The sequence below is a fragment of the Nylanderia fulva genome, unplaced genomic scaffold (genome assembly GCF_048542155.1).
Source record: "Nylanderia fulva isolate GAGA-0341 unplaced genomic scaffold, ASM4854215v1 Scaffold30, whole genome shotgun sequence".
In the NCBI taxonomy this organism is placed as follows: Eukaryota; Metazoa; Arthropoda; class Insecta; order Hymenoptera; family Formicidae; genus Nylanderia; species Nylanderia fulva.
In genome coordinates this window covers 2,224,990-2,246,302 of record NW_028190369.1, presented here as the reverse complement: position 1 = coordinate 2,246,302, position 21,313 = coordinate 2,224,990, and the positions used below count along the sequence as shown (strand labels likewise).

Below are 21,313 nucleotides of genomic sequence, written 5' to 3'. Positions count from 1 at the left end.
ATGTTTCATCCTGATAGCAATGTATAAAAAAAATTTCCAATGATACAAAATCGCCTGGAAATTCCTAAAAGCGCCGGTTCGCGTTATAATAATTCTCGTTATATTGATGTATTGCGTGATGTCGTGCTCGCGTTTGTACTCCGTGCGTGGGATAGCTTGATGAATTTTACCTGAATCAGAGGATTTTTTTAAGTTTAAAGATAAGAGCGATGTATGCATAACTTTTTCATTAGAAACATGTGTCTGCTACCGCGATATTTTTACCGCGGTGTTTTATCGATCTCTGATAAGATATATGTGGAGCGAGTAAATATATGTATTTCGCAAATAGACAATTGTATATATATAGAATATCATCCTTGAAGCTTTTCTTGAATTTTTAATATTTCTTTTTTTTCTCGCAGTCTATTTCGAGACAATTTTTTTGAAAGATATAACTCTCGAACACAAAAGATGATTTTATCAATCAGCCATTACTCCGATGATATAAATATAAAAATTCTAAATGTTGTTTTACTCGCGAGAATTAATTCGGAGCGCAGAAACGATTTGAATAGCTCCGATAAATTTGCATTCTCACGGGACTTATTAATAATGACGTCGCCTCGTGCAATTACGAAACGAAAAATTCCGAGACTCTGAAGTGACACTGACCTTGATTGGAAGCCGTTATCGATAACGAACCAACGAAATTAATTCTCGGCTAATTGCGTCCGGCATTCTCTCACGATAATATCTAATCGAGACACCGTGGCCGTCCTTCGATAACGCGGAACGATTAAGCACGTGACATTCATGGTGCATACCGCAGTCTAACCGCGCTAATTACACTCCAGATGCGCGCTTTCCGCATGCAGCGATTTCAATTAGGACTCGGACATAAATTCGAACAAATTGAGTGATCTTATAACTCGGGATATCGAGAGTTCCAAATTCTCGTGTTTTGAACAATTTCAACCATTTGATCGATTCGCGTGTCTGACGGTTCGAAACACTTATTCAGACCTCAAGGAAAATTCAAGAGAGATCTCGATATCAATTGTAAATAGAAATAATTCACCTTTGTCTGTTTTACTTATTCGCATATCGTCTAATTTTATTTCGCTAACTTCCTTTTGGAATAATTTAAGGTTGGAATTATTCAGATGGATATCTTCGGACTCTAAAGGTTTCTCAATGATTCAAAACGTTCGAATTACTCGATTGTTAGGTCATCAAATAGTTCCGAGCATTAATGTTTAATGTCAATTCGTTAGTCACGCTCTGGAGGAAACGAGATTCACGAGACGGAAATGCATGCGTGCACGAGAGATCGTTTATAAACACAAGAATATAGCGGAACGTAAAACATAATGGCTATACGAGGTCAGTAAGGACAGAAGGAAAATTATATACATAATATATAGAGATAACGTATCGTTATATAACATTTCGTAACGCAGTATAAAAGGCATTACGGAAAATAAAATATAAAACCTTATATTCGCGAAGTACTTCTGCGCGAGTTCAATTACAAGGGAACTTTGGATCCAGCACTCTTTTATTACATTTACGAGATGGAGCGAAATATGTTGAACTTGTCGACGAAGTGCAATTATAGGACTTTGATTGGATCACTTGTTGCGTGGATTGCAATTTCAATTGCTCTATATACAATATTCGTTTTCCTCGAATTACAGACTATGTGCGTAAATTCTTTTCCTCGATGCAGTCGCGAATACAAGCCTGCGCGAGAGACACGTGGAATCGATCGAGAGTCAGCCTGTCTCTTCGATGCGTTCGAGTATGCGTGAAAAATAGAGAGAGAGAGAGAGAATACGAGTGTATTCTTAGGCGGTCGGCGAAATCGGCGAATAGCCGTTAGTCGGCGATGCATAAATAACCGATGACGTCAGGTCAGGTACGTGGAACAGGGTTCTTCCTCTCGAACATTGCATCGCGGCCAAAATCGTCGATCCAACACGACACGAAAAGTCTTTTCGAAATCACATCTTATTACTCCGCAACGCTAAAATTCACGTTTGACATATATATATATATATATTGGCAATTCTCCTTATTTCGCGCCACGTGCGCTTTTATGCCGGGAGATAAATCCAGTCGTTAAGTCGAAGGGGCGCGGTATCGATTCGTCGAGAAATAAATATAATCGCTCGTCCGGCATTTTATTATGCAACGCGAGCGTGGGACGAGCATCCCTCGTCAATGTGGCGTATAATAAATCGAGCGTAGCATCTCTCTCTCTCTTTCGTCGCGACCTTTCGCCGGATTTATACGCGAAATCGGGAATATTGCCTTATAGAGAGGCGGACCGGCCGTGACGTGGATTCTTCGAGAGGGAGAAAGAGAGAGAGAGAGAGAGAAAGAACATCGAGGACGGGTAACTTCTAACGAGCTGCGGAGCACCGTACGCGATTTTCGAGAGGGAAATATTCTCCGTGACTTCGCTCCCCGAGGGTCTGCTGCAACTCCGTTCCCATCCTTCCTCCGATAACTTTTCTCCGTCGTTGAAGAAATGTCGGGACCGATCCAATCTTCTCTCTCACTGCGCCGTATCGTTCTCTCTCGTTTTTATTTCTATTATTTTCCTCTTTCCCTTTTTTTTTTCGCGATCCACCGGCATAGTTGAATTAGTACTTTAAATCGATTAGATCAAATTATTTATGTATAAGAGAAATAAAAAAAAACGCATGTTATTCTTTTTTATTAAACACAATTACGATCAAATTGGGGAATCGCACATCAGAAATGAAATTCGCTCGTGTTTGTCGAATTGTTTTGTTTCATATCTGCGAATAATTATATTGATTTTAAACGATAAGTAATGAATACAAATCATAATATTATTTATTTTTACAGCGAAACAATTTTCACTCGTAATATACATATCTCGTAAATTTATTAACTATTTTTACACCCAAGTTTTGCTCGCGAAATAATAAATCGATAAAAAAATAAATCCTATATGAGAGAATACTCGTAAAGAGAAAATTTAATTTACGCAGAAATTTTGTTTCATATCTGCGAATAATTATATTGATTTTAAACGATAAGTAATGAATACAAATCATAATATTATTTATTTTTACAGCGAAACAATTTTCACTGGTAATATACATATCTCGTAAATTTATTAACTATTTTTACACCCAAGTTTTGCTCGCGAAATAATAAATTGATAAAAAAATAAATCCTATATGAGAGAATACTCGTAAAGAGAAAATCAAGAGACACGGTAGTGTCTCGCGACCAGTTAAGGGCGTAGCCGAGACACCGTGTATCTTAACGCGAGTCGGACATTTGAGTCTTTATAATATTTCGAATTCTCAATAACGGCTGAAGCAATCGAGTTTATACTAGACTTAATCGATAGATTGAGTTTGAATTATATAATAAAAGTGTCTTTATTTTTGCTCTACGTGATTTGTAAGCAGAGATATATAATTGCAAAGTCGAAATATGAAAAATTTCTTTTAAGAAACGTCCCCGTCATCATTATCATCGACCACGCAAACATAGTAGTATCGTGCTACACGTATTCACACGTATACAACACATGCGCACACATATATTACACGTACACAACACATGAATAGATGCATGTATTGGAAATGTCCATCTCGCACGTTTTACAACAGACGGCGATAGTTGCCCTCCGCTATATTGACAGCGTGCGGGGTTAGATATTTTCAATTTTCAATTTTCAATTTCAATTTTTACATTCAATTTTAATGTTATTATTTGCAAATTTATTGTCATAATAATTTATGTGCAAGTTTACAGTCTGTGATACAAAATCAGATATTTTGCTATTATTTCAATAATATTTCAATTATATAAATGCCTATGTATGAGTATGCATATATTTTTAATAATTTTCTTAATTAGCTTCTATATTTTTTTCAGTTGTACATCAAGCAGGTAGCATTATCAGCTCACTTGTGAGCATGGGTTGGGCAATGGCTAGTTATCATCGCAGCATTCGATTAGCTTAACAAGATAAATCTAATATCAGTGCTATAGGAACTATTTTACAATTTTTCTGGCATTTTCTTATTGCAGGTACATATATATCCAATAATTAATATACAAAATTAAATATTATTCATCACACACTTTGTATCAAAATAATATATTTTTTAAAATTTATTTTAAATTTATTTAATCATTTTTATCATTGTGATTGTAGTGGCAAGGATCTTATTGCTCAGTGTCATTGCAAGCATCTGGCCTGTATATACCATAATATATTGTGTAATACATTGGCTAAGTATGACAATATAGATTTTGATAGATTCCCATGGAATATTGGAATTTTGTCGGACTTACAGTCATCCACCACATATGCAGCCTACAATTAAAGAACGCATTTATTCCATATGATTTGCTTCCGTTATTGGAATATTTAAAATAAAAATTTTATTAATAAATTTCGATGAAATAATTTATAAGAGGTTGAAGAAACTATGAAACAAATTCAGTCTCATAAAAGGGTAGTTGGAACAATAGTGGTGAATGCAGAAGGTATTACATGAGATCATTGACATGATTTACTTGTAGTTGTAAACAAAAATTTATAAAATTATATTTGTTTTAGGTATTCCTATAAAGTCAACATTAGATAATACGACAACAGTTCAATACGCAGGTTTGATAAGTCAATTGTCAGATAAAGCTCGTTCTGTCGTACGTGACTTGAATCCAACAAATGATTTAACTTTCTTGCGCATACGTAGCAAAAAACATAAAATTATGATGGCACCAGATAAAGAATTCATATTAATAGTAGTACAAAATCCAGTTGATTGATATTTAAAAGAAACAAAAATATATTTTAAAGTTAAGATTTATTTTTTTGGTTGTTAATTTAATCTGTATGCTACATTGGATGTTAATATCTATTCAATTAAATAAAAAAAAATAAAAGAATAAAGCTTAAAAATTATACAAAATGCAGTATTTAATTACTAATTTAACAAATTATGAACTTTTAGAGTTTTTAAATAGTGCTTTCTTCTTTGGTAACAATATTATATTTTTAAGTTTGATAATTATGAAAATATGTATATATAGTAATTCATGGCATGTTTATTTTTGTATTTAATACAATTATAAATGTACATTTCTCATCAATAAAATATCACAGTATCTTTTTTATAATTTAATTTTAATATTGAGATTGTTTTTATTCAGTGGAAAAAAAAATGTGTAGTTGGTCCCTATTAATTATACATACATATAAGAGTGTCGCACAAATAATTCTATGCAATTCTTTTTAAGATAATATAAAAATACTTATAAATATAATCAATTAAAATACATATAATCAAAATTGTATGTATTAAAATTCAATAGCATATAAAAAAGATTTTTTAAAATTATATATATATAATAAAAATCCAACATTTTATATATATATATATATATATCTATATATATATAAATATATATTTATTTATTGTATATCATAAATATATATTTATTTATTTATATTTACCTATCTTTTTTTTATATATATGGTAGAAATACAATGTATGAGTTATTTTATTTTGCAAAATTTTTGAAAGTTAAACTATTAATTACAATGAAATTATTTCATATAATACCGAGATTCTTTTCATAATAAAGATTAAGAGAGAGTTAGATTTTATCATAAGATTTATAAAAGTCATAAGATAAGGTTAATTGCATATTGTATAGTTTATCTCTCATTTTTTAAAGTAAATAAATATCAAAGTTACATTGCTTGAACTGGTGCGTTTGAAGTATGTTGTCTTTTTGAGGGATGCAAGACAATATAGTACAAAAGCATTGCTGTAATTCCCAAGAAAAAGGAAATGATACAAATAATAAAGATTATATTAAAGTACTAAGCCTCTTTAACTGCAGGAGAACAAGCATATTGCCATAATAAATTTGCTGCAATATTTTCAAAAAAGCAGATAACATAGAAAGATAGATGTTTTCAAAATGTTTTGCTATCTACAGCATTGAGATATATAAAAATGTGCACTATGCCAATAACGGAAGCAAATAATATGGAATAAATGCGTTCTTTAATTGTAGGCTGCATATGTGGTGGATGACTGCAAGTCCGACAAAATTCCAATATTCCATGGGAATCTATCAAAATCCATATTGTCGTACTTAGCCAATGTATTACACAATATATTATGGTATATACAGGCCAGATGCTTGCAATGACACTGAGCAATAAAATCCTTGCCACTACAATCACAATGATAAAAATGATTAAATAAATTTAAAATAAATTTTAAAAAATATATTATTTTGATACAAATTGTGTGATGAATAATATTTAATTTTGTATATTAATTATTGGATATATATGTACCTAAAATAAGAAAATGCCAGAAAAATTGAATTTGCTTATTTATTTAAAGATGCTTATCATATACAAAAATGAATGATATAATCTCTAAAAACTCACCTTTAAAAAAAGGTAAAAAAAGGCGACCAGTTAAGGGCACGCCATTAACAAAAATTATCCATTGCAAACCCATGTACAATAGAATTGTATGAAAAATTATCGATTATAAACCCATGTACAATCGTAACAAAAGTAATGAAATAAAAAAAAAATTGCGCCAAGTGAAAGTAGAAACTTGTACCAGTGGAAAATTAAAGTTGCAGACATATATAGAGTCGTATAATGAATCAATAAAAATTTAAATTTGCAAATGTAGAATTGTACCATAAAAAAACTTATTTTTTAAAAAAAAAAAGATAAACAAGCTGCCAAGTTCATGCGCCATGTGAAAAAGTGTTAAACAAAAAAGTATTTTTAAGTAAAAAAATCTATCAATTGACAAAAATTTATGTTCTAAAATTAATATCTCTACAAAAAGTAATGTCCAATTATTGCGCGAATAAATAAACATTTTTATAAAAAATTAAAATTTAAAAACTTATGCAAATTTAAAATTAATATAAAATAAAAAGAAATAAAAAAATTTTAGTTAAAAAAACTGGGCGCGCTGCAATGAGTTTAAAAGTAACAATTTAATTTTAATATCATTAGAATATTATTTAGCAGCGCGCCCAGTTTTTTTAACTAAAATTTTTTTATTTCTTTTTATTTTATATTCATTTTAAATTTGCATAAGTTTTTAAATTTTAATTTTTTATAAAAATGTTTATTTATTCGCGCAATAATTGGACATTACTTTTTGTAGAGATATTAATTTTAGAACATAAATTTTTGTCAATTGATAGATTTTTTTACTTAAAAATACTTTTTTGTTTAACACTTTTTCACATGGCGCATGGACTTGGCATCTTGTTTATCTTTTTTTTTAAAAGATAAGTTTTTTTATGGTACAATTCTACATTTGCAAATTTAAATTTTTATTGATTCATTATACGACTCTATATATGTCTGCAACTTTAATTTTCCACTGGTACAAGTTTCTACTTTCACTTGGCGTAATTTTTTTTTTATTTCATTACTTTTGTTACGATTGTACATGGGTTTATAATCGATAATTTTTCATACAATTCTATTGTACATGGGTTTGCAATGGATAATTTTTGTTAATGGCGTGCCCTTAACTGGTCGCCTTTTTTTACCTTTTTTTAAAGGTTTAATTTACGCAGAAAAGATGAAAACAAAGAGCTACAGAAAGTGGATAATAAAAATATGCGTTCTTTTTAGTATTTTTCTCTGAAAGAAAAAAAGTCCGTCTCTCTCTCTCGCGCGCGCGCGCGAATGTTACCTTGTACGGGATTAACAGGCCGCGGTTCTTTGTAACCGGGATTACATTCGCGATATCATTCGATAAGTTTGCTTAATGGACGATCAACAGGAATCTCGTTGCCTGGTTGGATGGTGGAGTTTCCCGTCTCTAGCGCGAAACTTTTTAATTAAAAGAACAGGAACACCGCGGGATATCTTCCGTGAGAAGTGGAGAAGTTCGCGAGAATATTCAGATATCCAAGCCACCGTAATACACAAACACACCCACACACACACACACTCTCTCTTTCTCTCTCGTTTTCTCTCAGGTGAATTTATTTACGAAGTATAAAAGCGAGGAAACAGCATCGCGCGACGCGCCGTAAACGCGGACAAACATTCGTAATTCATGCGTTTGTTGGCGCTCGTCGCGAAAATCGTACGTTGTTCACAATTTAACTTACCGCGTTCTAACAACGCATATCGCTTTCATAAAATAAAAATTTTTAAATTTTTATTTGAAAGGAAATTTAAGGGTAAAAAAATTTTAATAATAAATTTTTTTTTAATAAAAATTTAAAATTTAAAAACAAACCCGGAGCCAGAGAGAAGTGTAAAGGAAAGGGGGGGGGGGGGAAAAGAAAATAAAAGTTGAAAAAGCCTGAAAAAAAAGAAAGGGATGGGAAAGGGAAAAATTTGGGGGTTTAGCCGGGGTTAATTAGGGGGGCCCCCCAAAGGGTTTTTTTGGGAAAATTTGGGGGTTTTTTTCACCCCCCGGGGCACAAGGGGTTTTTTTTAATTTTTGTGGCTCAGAAAAAGTTTTTTTTGTTCGCCGGTTTGAAAAGGGGGCTTTTTCAAGGGCCGTTGCGTTCTTTTAAATTTTAAAGGGGGGTTAAAAGAGACAAGCGGGGGGAAAAATGGGGGTTAAAAACCTTGGGCCCCTTTTGGAAAAAAATTAGACTAAGGGGGGATAAGTTCAACCGTCCCTTCCCCTTTAAAAAAAAAAAAGAAAAAAATTAGGATGGTTGCCCTTTTTTTTTTTCGGGGGTTTTCGGGGATTTAAAAAAGGGGTAAATATTCCAAACCCCTTTAATGGTTAAAAAAAAAAAAAAAAAAGGAGCAGAACTAAATTTTTTCTTTTTCTTTTTTAATTTGTCGGGTTCGTTTTAAAAAAAATTTTGGGATTTAAAATTTTCAAATTTTTTTATTTTGGGGACTAAACGAAAAAAAGGGAACCGGAGGGGGGAAATTTAAGAAAATTCCAGAGGCCTTTTTCCAAAAACGCTTCGTGAGTGAGTAACGGGGCGATTTAAATTTTTCCCATTTAATATTTTAAACCCCTAGGGGGGAAGGGGGGGGGCTAATTCGGGGGGCAAGTCGGGTTTCCAAGTTTGGGGGCCAAAAAATGCGTGGCGGTTTGGGGTTTTTTTTTGGGTTTGGAATCTAGGCCAAAGGGCCCCGGGGAAGGCGGGCCGTAAGGGGAACCCAAGGTTTTTCCTTTAAAAAACCCCCAAATTTTGGGACGATTTGTTGGAAAGAAATTGTTTGGGGAATTTTTTATCTTCTTTTAATTTTTTCCCCTTTTTGTGAAAAAAGGGAAAAACAACAAAATTTTAAAAATTTTGGAACAAATTTTAAAAATTTTTCCCCCCATAAATTTTTTTAGTTTTTTTTTCAAAAGTAGCGCGAACATTTCTAAATTTTAATTTAAGGCCTTTTGGGGTTTCAATAAAACATTCGTTACGCAAAAATAATCCCTTTGCGTTTCTCCAAATTTTTTCGGTCCCGAGAAACCCGCACCGTCCCAGGTTTTTTGAACCGGGGGGGGGGGGGGACTCGGAAAATTTTTTACCCTCCTCGGGAAATTTTCGCAATGAAAAGCCCGGGTTTTTTTTCTTTTGTTGGCCGGGGTATCAAAGGGTTTAATCGGATTCGTCCTAAATTCTAAAACCCAATTGGGGGGTCCATTTTTGGGCCTTTCCCCAAATCCATTTAAAATTTTTTTAAAAGGGCTTTTGTTTGAAAAAAACGTAATGGGGGTAATTCAACGCATTATTTTAAAAACCCTTAAAATTTTTTTTCCTCTTTTTTTTCGAAACTTCTTAACCAAAAGGGGGTTTTTTATTCCTTTTCCCATTTTTAAAAACGGGGAAAAAAATTTAAAAAATCTTAATTGTTTTTAAGAGCTTCTTTTTAAAGGGGTTTTAAAGCACGCGAAAGAAAAAAATTCCGTTTTCCCAAAATTTTTTTTTGTTTTTTTACAAAATTAAATTTTTTTTAATTTTTCCGGGAAGGGGGAAAATTTAAAAAATTTTCGAGGTTTTTAAAAGGGTTTGAAACTTTTTTAAATTAATTTTTTCAAAATTCCGCTTAAAAAAATTTTTTTTAAGAAGCTAGTTGACGGAATAATTTTAAAAACGGGGCTTTTTTTCAATTCGGCCCAAGGTGAAAGAAAACTTTTTGGGGGTGTTTTTTCCCGGGTACTTTTTTAAAAAAATCGAGGGGCCGAAAAAAAGGTTTATGGAAAAGGTGGTAAAAAACCCAAAATTTTGCCCTCCGAAAATTGTTAAATTTTTTTTTCGCGATTGTACCTTCCCCCCAATATTTTCTTTTTTTGTTTTATTGTTTACCACCATTTGTTTGCACTTTAAAATTAAAAAATCCCGGGGGTAACCGGGTTTAAAAAAAAAAAATCGCGAAATTAAAAAAAGATCCAATTTTTTTTAAGATTAATTTATTTTGGAAAAAAACAAAATATTTTTTGGTTTCGTCCACTCCCCCCTCTTTTCTCGGGGACAAAAAAAGGGAAAAGAAATTTTAAAAAAGGGGCCTTAATTTTTTTTGGTTAATTTTTGAAAAAACCGGGGGGGGGAAAAACGCTTTTTTCCCGAAAAAATTTTTAAATTTTTTTCGCGCCGCGTTTTTTTAAATGAAAAACATTTTTGGCCTTTAAAAAAAAAAAAGCGTCCGGGGTTCGCGCCTTTGAAGGTGAGTGGGGAAGGCCAATCGGGCTTTTTTTTTAGGGGGTCCCCGGCCAACCGGGCCAAATCGGAAAAAAAAAGGGAAAAAGGTTTTTCTTTTTTCTCGGGGAAAAAAGGTTTTTTTTTTTTCCCTTTTTTTTAACCCAGGGGGTTTTTTGTTTTTTCCTCGGATTTAATTTTAATTTTACCGATATATTAACCAAAGAAAAAAGGTAGTCCTTTTCCCGGATTAGGGGTTTTAATTTTTCCCAAAGGGGGGGGGAAAAAAAAAAAAGGGAAATTTTTTTTTGGCGCAAAAAAAAATAACTTCGGTTTTTAAGTCGAGAAAAGGGTTTCTTTTTATTGTATTAAATTTCCGGTTATTTTTTTCAATTTAAATTAAAAATTAATAATTATTCCCCGCCCTTTTTTTCCATTTTGAAAAAAAGGTAATTAAAACTTTCCCATTTTCGGCCCCTGGTTTTCGCTATTTTAAAAAAATAAAGGGCAAAAAGGAAAAAAATAATTTTTAAAAGGGTTTTCTTTTGCCTCGAAAAATCTTCAAAAACAAAAAAAAAGGGGGGTTTACTTCCCTCCCTAATTCAAACTCGATTGGGTTTTTTTAAGGCTTTGGTTAAAATTTCGCGCATTTTTCCAAAACTCAAAGCGAAAAAATTTTGGAAAATAAAACGGGAATTTCCTAATTGGGGGGGTTGTTAAATTTTTTAAAAAAGATTTTTGGCTTACCCCACGGGTTTTCCAAGGGGCTTTTTTATAAATTTTTTAAACCGGGGGCCCATTTTTTTGGGGGTTTTTTAAAACAAGCGGGGAGGAGGAAAACCCTTGCAAAAAGGGGGTGCGGGGGGAAAAAAAAAGAAAAGAGGAGGGGAAAAAAAAGGGGAGACGAACCCCCGCAAAAATGGGCCCCGGACCAGGGGAGAGTTTTCGCAAAAAAATTTTTGGAACGTTTTTTCCCGGGGGGGGTTTTGAAAACGGGGGAAAAGGGTGCGCGGAAAGTTTTTTTTTCCCTTTTTCCCCCTTTGGTTCCCGGATAAAAAAATTTCCCTCCCTTTTTTTTTTTCCCCCCGGGCCTTTTTTAAAGTCCCCGTTCGGAAAAAAATTTTTTTCCCTTCCTAGGGGGAAAAGGGAAAAGGAAAGATTTTAGGGCGCCCAAAAAGTCTTTTTGGGGAAAAATTTAAATTAAAAAAAAGGTTTATTCTAAAAATTTTAAAATTTTAAAATTTGGAAAAATTTTAAAATATTTTATATTTTATTTTTATTTTTTATGCTATCTTTCTTAGCATTGTCACATTCAACATTAAAACACGCATTATTAATTTGTAACTTTTTTAATTTTCGATACTTTTTTGCTTATAATAATTTTGCGACATATTTATTAATAATAAAACGATTACGACAAGCCGACGCAACGCGAGTATAATCACGACGAAGAAATACTGTCAAGTTAGATTAGGTTATTAAAAAAAAAAAAAAAAGATAATTAATTATATCGCAACCAAGCATGGCCCAGAATAAATGACCAAGTATTGGCCAAACATTAGTTACCACATATCGGGCCAAGCATTGGTGCTATTGCAAAGACTGGCAATCCTATATGGGATTTTTCAACTCTCGTCCATTTTGTATTTTACTACACTGAATAAAAAACGTAACGCTTCTTAAGGAGGAAATAACACTTAAAAAATTATAGAAGCTTAATTATCCAGGAATATTCCTCGATCGATCATCTCGCGTTTACCTTGCTCGTGCATGTTTCTTCGCGGAAGAGGCGTGGGATATCCTACGGAAGAATCGACGTGAGCAGCTTAATTAAGATAATAGCCGCGCGAGTCATCGTCTAATTAATATACTCTCTTTCGCCGCGAACGTCAAGTCGATTCTTATCATTGATAAGGATGTCAGTTGACAAAAAAAATCGGACAAACGCGGGATGCTTATCAGGCCGGGTTATTAAGTCGTTTCGTCGGCGGCGTCTGTGGCAATGGAAGAGGAGCATCATCTTCCCGCGAAGAAAAGCTGTAACGGGGATTATACGAGCTTGGGGTACCGCTCGGCCGCGTCTTAATAGCTTCATTCGATCGCGAAGGGCCCGTGGGGTAATTGATGGTCCTTCATTGTGTCCCGCCGCGAAGAGCAACGCCTCGGCAGGCGCGGCAATAAGGGCCGATATGTCCTTCTCCGGAGGAGGAAGGAATGGGAAATTACCCTTTCGTCCGTTATTAATGGTTTCGCAAGCGCCATCCTGGCAATAAGCAGCCGGCAACAAGCCGAATTCCCGGCACGTACACATCCCGGCTTAGCCGTGTATTATGCTTCTTTGCCACGCGACTCGACAAACGCCCGTATGACAATTAAAAGCGACGCCTTTTCCCGCCTGGAAATATCCGTCCAAATACCGATGTAGTCCTATATTGATAAACGAGAATCAATTTTACATAAGTATATGGCATTCTTTTTTTTTCTTGTCGTATAGGACTCGTTTCCGAAAATTCTCAGCGCGTTATTAAACATTCCGTTTAATGCAAAATTGTAATTATATGTATATATAAAAACAATTTATTTTTAATTATATAATTTAATTTTAATTTTAACTCTTATACAAATAATGTTGCCTTTTACGCGCGAAAGGTTTGTCATTAATTTTTACATAATTATAAGCGGTATTTCTTTTTTATGTCGCGTATAAAGCTCTCATTTTCAAAAATTCTCCGCACATTACAAATATTTCATTTAATACAAAATTGTAATTATATAAAATATAATATAATAATATCAAAATCAAAAAGAATTCTTAATGTAGAAGTGACATTTCGGATTCTGCTCTTTTGACAACAAAAAAATATTTTGCGCTCGTAGCAGGTGTGTTATATCACGGTGTTATACCCTGATGGAAACGGGACAAAGACGAGAGAGCGCCTCGATATATAAATAATTGATCTCGGAAGCGGTTTCGCGAGACGTGACGCAACGCGACGTCGACGATGTGCGTTGCATGAAATATGAAATCCAATATAAACTTTCGAGCGATGTGTGTAAACCTTGAGCATCGCACCACCTGACCAGAGACACTACATTCAGCTCGCGTCTGCAACGATGTACCCCGCGATCCTCTTTAACCTTCGTAATCATCCACCAGCTTTCTCTCTTTTTACAACATTAAGTAGCCGATTAAAATTTTCTAATCGAAACTCTCTCAGAAAATCGCGCGCAAGTATAAGCGCAGGCGCTTTAATCTTGTTTACGAACAAATCCATTATATTCGGCGCGCGATTGAATAAATTACGAGGCGTACCGCAACTTGACGAGCGTGAAACTCATTTCGCCCTCTTTTTCTGCTCTTTTTTCCAGGATGCAGAGACAAAGCCGGCGTAGCTCGGAGGTGGAGGTTGCGCTTATGCGCCCTGTAAGCACAGCTGGCTAATAGCCTCGGAGCCCGTCCCCGACACCCTGCAGCCACACCAGGTAAGGATCTCTCATCTACTTGTATATGTATATATATATATATATATATATATATATATATATATATATATTGTATATATATGTATGTAGGCCTTAGAGCCTGCCGTTTGTCCCTCTCTCGTGTTTCACTGCGCGAAATCAGAGGATCGCGCCACGGAGTGTATACATATACATACGTATTCTCGCGAGCGTGAAAACACGAGTTGCACGCGAGGCGGCAATTAACTGTTAATTCTTTCGTCCGAGAGGAATTAGGAAGCGCTCCTCGAAGTGAGGCGACCGTGACGAGAAAATTATCGGCGTTCGATATATATATACTTGTTATTAATCTCGCGTGTTTGCAAAACAATTGAGTCGTAAATCGATGGTTTGTATTCAAATTCTGCTTCCACATTTATCGGAAAATGTTTTAAAAACCTGGCTCTCCGGATATACTCCATCTCCTTGAAAAATATTTCTTGTTAGGTCTTTGAGGCATTCTTTTATGTCTGTATCTTGGGACAACTTTTGTCCCGCTACGATAGAGACTTTTTTAATCTTTTTTCTCGAGATTCTGGATTAAAATAATAAGTAACATAATTGTCATCGTTATAAAAAAAATTACAAAAATGCCATTGTCACACAATATAGTAGAATACAAATGGACTCGTTTACATTAAAATATCGTTTAGTTAACTGAATATACTTTTCTCTGTAGTTTTTATAGTTTTATTGCGTTCTGCGTCATTTTTGAATGTGTGATAAAAAAATACGCAGCAGTTTCTCACTGTAAAAAAAATTTGTTTAAAATTACAACTATTATAGTGGGTAATAATAGGACCCACTATAATAGTTGTAAATTTCCACGCGTTTGTAAATTTGCAATGTAGAAGTAAAATTAATTTCTTCATTTGTAATTGAGCTGATTGCAGAAGTAAATTCACAATATATATGTAAAATTATAAAACGGTAATGTAAAAATATTTTTTACAATTGTATTATTAAACATTCAAATATTAAATTTACACAACAGAGTGTAAATGCACAAAATGTGAACTTAATAATAGTTCACGCGTTTGTATTGTTACAAATAGAAATATGAAATTCACATTGCAGAGATTATGTTTACCACACCTTTTTGTAATATAATTCTGCATGTTTGTGATATTACACTTTAAAATATAATTTTTACTACAATTATTCAGGAAGATTATTCCAGTTAGTAATATATATATATATATATATATATATATATATATATATATATACATATATATATAATTCTCAATATGCCGCGTGATTAAAGAAATACCCTGTTTCAAAAACCTTCAATCATTTTTATTGACAATGTTAACAGCAAAAAATAAAAGATACATATTTCATTAAACTGTAATATATAATATAATAATTATCTAATGTAATATTAATAATAATAACTTTTTGTTGATACTTATTCAAATAATTCATATTACATTTGCAAAAATAAACGTATATATGGTAACCATATAAAGAATTTCTTTTAGTAATACCAAAATAAAGACAATTTAAAAACTTTATATTTAGCATAAAAAATAAACCCATTAATTATATGTATTTAGTAATATAAAAATAAATATATTAATTATATATTTAAGAATAACTAACGAAAATAAATTCTTTATATTTGAGATTACAAAACAAAAATATATTAATAAATTATATTTAAAAATATAAAAAAAATAAACTCACATTATAATTTTACAACAGTAAAAAATATTGTAATATAGATATTGTTATATACTTTATAACCAAAATCATTGTTTCTTCGAAGTCATCGAATTATTAGTATAATCACCAAGAGATTCTCATTGCAAAATAATATATGTAGCGTGTTTTCAAGTGGTTTTTATTTTGATCTTCATATGAAGCTTTTTATAGACTTTCACATAGAATATAGAATATAGTGGTAATAGATTATATTTCTACTTTTGTAGAAATCTGAAACAAATAAAAATAGTACAGATTATAAAACAAGTATTAAAATGTATAAAGATATAAAGTGTATTACATATTTAATATAAATAACGTATATCATAATTTTTTAATATGAATAATGCTTACTTTTATTTTATGTTTGTTACATGTTATCTGTAGCAATATTTTCTTGATCTGATATGTTTCTCAATTTATTAAAAAGTGACAATACTTTGTATTTTGTTGACACCTTATGAGATTTTGAACCACAAGCTGGATGAATATTTAAAAAATATTTTTGTAAAAATTCTAAGGTACATGTACTATTTTTGGGATATTCCATATTGAAAATGTAATATACAGACATCAACATTTTTAAGGCTTCATAAAAGCAATATGTCCTTTCAATCAATAATTTTTCTATATATAAATAAAACATTCGACATGCTGGATCATCTGTAATAATTACATATATGATAATTAGAGCAGTCACAAATATATATTAATTTACTATACTATAAAGTCAAAATATAATTAATACAATTATATAGCGAAATTACCTATGATTATAATACATGGTGCTACAACTGGTGGTTCTATATTTTCCAAGGGTGTTGCTTCCTGTTTAATAAATTAACTTTAGTTAATAAAATGTAAATTTGACACATTCATAAAAAAATTAAACACAAAACATATTTAAAAAATATTTACAGGATATGTTTTAAATAATTCTTGAAAATCTTCTTTAAAATGTTTCATAATAATTTTTATCAATTTTAACTCTGTAGGATTATTTGAATTAATGATATCTTTATATTTTTTATGCTGTCCATAAATAAGTATTTTGTCTTGTTTTTTTAAGATTTCTTGCTTTAGAAGATCTACTGAATGTCCCATTAATTGCTCGTAATGCCAAAACATATATTTTTTTTTTAAAAGAATTGGCCATGTAGTTTTAACATCTTCAATAGTAGGTGTTTTATAGACATCATTAAGAAACAATCTTTGCGCCGGATATGTAGCTTCAAGATACAAATTAATTTTATGTTGAATCTTAGGATCGCTTGATGAATCATCGTGAACTATTTGACGTAGAAATTTAGCCTTGTCCTTTATTGTCTCTTCTGTTTCTGTGTCAATATATTTTTCTGGCTGCCAATTATTACATCCAGCTTTAGCAGATAATACTTTTTTTTGTTTTTTTAGAGCTATATTTAAACTTTGACTTAGACATCTTTTCATATGTGGTCTATTTAAATAAGAATTTCGGTCTCGAAGTTTTAAATATATTGAATGAGATCCGTCTCCAAAACATCTGCCATCCTCATCCATATCTTTGAAAATTTGTGGATATTTATCGACATTGAAAATTTTGTTTAAAATATGTTTTCCTCGAATGTGTATTTCGAAGACAACCATTTATAGGATTATGAACATTTAAAAAGAAAGAATAACTACGTTGAAAAATATCTTTAATTTTTTCTTTTATATCGTCTTTAAGATCGCTTTCATTTAAAGTTGTAATAAAGTGTTCTTGAATAAGTGTAAATATAGATGACATACCATCTATTACAGCTTGTAGAGCAAATTCTGTTAGGAAATATTTTGTAGTCAAATTTAAATATAATTGTGCTATAGCTTTTTCATTATTGTTCACATCACACAAAAATTGATTTAAACTTTCCTTTTGCAAAAAAAGATTGTCATTATTACTGGTATCAAAATTACTGGTATCAAAATTATTGGTATCAAAATTTATCAATTCTTTATTAGTAACAAATTGCTTATCAAAATTATCACTTGGATGATGTCTACATATGTGTACTGTATAAGTGCTGACTGTTTTGAAAATTTTATTAGTAGAACAAGCTGGATATCCGCAATAAATCCCAATTTTACTTTGTCTTATATGTTTATATAAATGTTTATTAAAATTTAATCTATCGTTAAAATGAGCATTGCAATTTCTTTCTTTACAACAATAAGTTATGCATGTTTGTTTTTTATCTGTTGAATGCTGTCTAAAAATATGTTTCTTAAAATTGAGATATTTATTAAATTGTTGCCTACAATTTTTGAACAGACAAATTATTTTTAAATACGGCATGTCTTTATGAAGAATTTGGTGCTTATTGTACAAAAGTATAGATGAAAATACACAGTTGCACATTAAACATTTGAACATTATTAATCAAAAAATTGTATATCAAAGGAAGGAAAAAATTGGATTTATGAAGGACATTTTAGATATATTCCAAAAGTAATAACACTGTAACATTTAATACATAGAATTATTAAAAACGAAAATAAAACTATCAAATATAAATATTTTATATATAGTATATGTTCATTAACTCAGAAAATAATTATATGTGTTGTGTTTTTATATTCTCTCTTATATAGTCATTATTTTGTATTGAATTATATTCAAGATATCTAAAAATTATTCAATTTTTTTGTATAAATTATTAATGATTTAGTAATATGTTTTAGTTACGAAAAAATAATACATTTACAATTATATTGAATTTAACTAATTACAAAACATTGAATATAAAAATATAAAAGCATATGCACATAAAATGTTTTATATATGAGTTGATATTGTGTGTGTGTATTATAATAATATTTGTCATATTTAGTGTCAAAATTCAATAAAAAAAAATCGATGAATTTTTTGCAACTTTTGCAATATAGATCTCAAAATAATTAAATAAATAAACTATCGAGCTTACCTTTTTTTTAAATTGAAACTTTTGAACAATAATAATATAATACAGATTATTTTTTTCCTTCAGTCTTGTAGAAATGATATTGCAACGTATCACGTTCACATGCGCACCTATATATAACATCATAAATATATATCATTAATTATATACATATAATATTTTAGGATATACCTAATAACACTTGAGAAGGGCCCGTACCCTAAGGCCGAAACGTGTACAGAAACAATTTTTTATCGACAAGTCAGGTCGAACTATTAATAAACAAAACACTATGATTTTAGGTTACGTTAATTGTACAAAAAATAGCTGATCTAAACAATGCGATGGAATTAACGCGATTGCGACTAGATAAAAATTATACTAGTATGTAATATTTTTAGATTACATTTTTTGTTTCTATAGCCATGTATATATACTGTGTAAGAATTTAGCACATGCCATATAAAACATTTTTTCACATGCCATATGAAACATTTTTTCACAATATTTGTGCGCGAAATGAATGAATATCAAACAAGGAATCGCGAGTATATACATAAAAGACTTAAATTTAATATAAATATAAATATATTAAATAATTTCACTATTAAAGTCTATGTACAAAAGACCTACTATTTTTCCCTTTGCTGATTAACCTATTGTACGTGTTTCGAAGAAAATTAATAAAATATTATAGTTACCTTTCTTGTAGAAAGTTGAAACGTAGAAGGCAAATAGACAAAAATGGATCTCTTCCTTTTCTTGTGCGGAGAGACACTCTAATACGCACTCGTAATATACACTCGTAAGACGTACTTGATATACGCATCACTGTTGATCAGTTAATAAGAACAGTAACATGTCGCGACGTGATTGCCAAAAAGCGGGAAATGCGACAACAGCGCTCCCCACTTCCACCTATGATCGCGTAATATAGCGCGCATGGCATACGGATATACCACACGATTTAGAATATTACGGTTGTATTTCATAATATTACAAAAATTTCGATAATTACATAAAATATTTAAAATATTACATTATTTCGTAAGTTTCCATGTAAAACAAGATATATTTACACAATAAAAGACAAATATACATAATTTTTGTGGAATTACATAATTTCTGTAAAATTACATGATTTTTTATATTTACCAGACTAGTCATGTAATTTTTACATCTATTATTTGTGTAAATTTACTGAATTTTTTTACAGTAGAAACCGAATTAATTATTCGAGATATTAAAAAAATAGAGGCATTATGCAAATGGTTTTCCTTAATACTAGACATTTGTTTTTAACATTACGAGATTCGACTTGCCCCATTATTATTTGTCATACTTACGCGCGTATTAAAAATTATTCCCTTCTCGGGATAAGTATTATTTTGAAAAAGAAACTTTTTGTTTAATTTTATCTTCAATTTTCCACATAAAACATATAAATTCGCGTTTAAAAACGCGTGATGCGATCTTTTATTTGTTATTTTAATTTGAATCATATTTGTTATTTTAATTCGGAGCAACTCGCGCTTGCGACGCGTGCAGTCGCGTTTATATGTACATACAAGTACATCGCATACATCAGTATATAGAGAGAAACCACGAATCGCGAAGGGATGATAAAAAATAAATAGGAAGGGGAGGCAGAGAAAAAAGAGAAACACAAACAGTGTATTCTTTCGGCAGGCGCAAACCGACCAAGTATCTATATCTCGAAACTATGCGGACGCGCGCGCGTAAATCGTGCACGTAAATTGCATAATGCAAATCAGCGTCGTTCCGGTCGAAAGCTCCGCTGGGGAAAAAGGATCCATCAAAATTCATGGTCGCTCCTTATATATATATATATATATATATATATATATATATATATATATGCCGGTGGATAAAGCGGAGCTTTCTCGCGTAAGCGCAACGACCGTTTCTTGCAACTGCATTTTTCGGCGAGCTGCAACCCGAATCGCCGCGCCGGGAATTGCCGGCATTGAATGGACGAAGAGAGAAAGAGAGAGAGAGAGAGAGAGAGAGAGAGAGACGCGACTCTCCCGTGTATTTTCTCTAGGGAATGGGCGACAAAGTTTTATCCGCCGTCGTCGTAGGTATATACACGCGTCCGGAGACGTCATTTTTCTCGATGCGCATTCTCCGTCTCCCTTCTCCACGCATTTTTCCCCCCGTTTCACCGGGGAAGTGTCAGCGCGATGCATTTATTCATGTTTCATCGTTTCTCCTTTATCGCCCCTCAAGGCGCGCCGTCACGAGAACCGGAAATTCTTCTCTCCCGTGTATATCTCATTCGCTCGTGAACGAGTATTCATATATCTCCGCGGATATACGTTAAATAAATATATTGCGTTTTGATCCGCGAAACAGACGAATCGATCGATGAAATTCGTATTACGTGCGTTATTCCGCGATTCGTATAATCTATGTCGTAATTCGACGTAATTTATATCCGGCGATAATTTATTCCGTTTGTACAATACGGTCGTTGTAATCTTCTCTGCGGACTGCTCGGCCAATTAATG

The 21,313-nt window shown here is 31.9% G+C and overlaps 3 protein-coding genes across 7 annotated transcripts in view; 2 read left to right on the top strand and 1 right to left on the bottom strand.

Moving 5' to 3' along the window:
* Positions 1-21,313, top strand: part of LOC114930527 (uncharacterized) — a 186,659-nt gene that overhangs the window by 105,687 nt on the left and 59,659 nt on the right. For all 3 annotated transcript variants that reach the window (XM_085484641.1, XM_029302310.2, XM_029302309.2), the window contains one exon: positions 14,026-14,139. The gene's annotated coding sequence lies outside the window, so the exon portion shown is untranslated. The remainder of the gene's footprint in view (positions 1-14,025; positions 14,140-21,313) is intronic.
* LOC146722537 (dynein light chain roadblock-type 2-like) lies at positions 3,242-5,078 on the top strand. Of its 3 annotated transcripts, none has more exons than XM_085484632.1 (4): positions 3,242-3,426; positions 3,907-4,062; positions 4,190-4,524; positions 4,598-5,078. In XM_085484632.1, the coding sequence occupies exons 3-4, from the start codon at positions 4,467-4,469 to the stop codon at positions 4,807-4,809; spliced, it is 270 nt and encodes an 89-aa protein (XP_085340758.1). In that variant the 5' UTR covers positions 3,242-3,426; positions 3,907-4,062; positions 4,190-4,466; the 3' UTR covers positions 4,810-5,078. The 3 variants fall into 3 exon arrangements, with proteins under 3 accessions (XP_085340758.1, XP_085340756.1, XP_085340757.1); XM_085484630.1 differs by lacking the exon at positions 3,242-3,426 and adding an exon at positions 3,503-3,678; XM_085484631.1 differs by lacking the exon at positions 3,242-3,426 and having other exon boundaries at positions 3,688-4,062.
* Positions 15,987-18,312, bottom strand: LOC114930528 (uncharacterized). Its single transcript, XM_029302312.2, has 4 exons — positions 16,783-18,312; positions 16,632-16,692; positions 16,219-16,527; positions 15,987-16,095 (listed from the first exon to the last, which is right to left on the bottom strand). Exons 1-3 carry the CDS (start codon positions 17,488-17,490, stop codon positions 16,235-16,237), a joined length of 1,062 nt encoding a protein of 353 aa, XP_029158145.2. The 5' UTR covers positions 17,491-18,312; the 3' UTR covers positions 15,987-16,095; positions 16,219-16,234.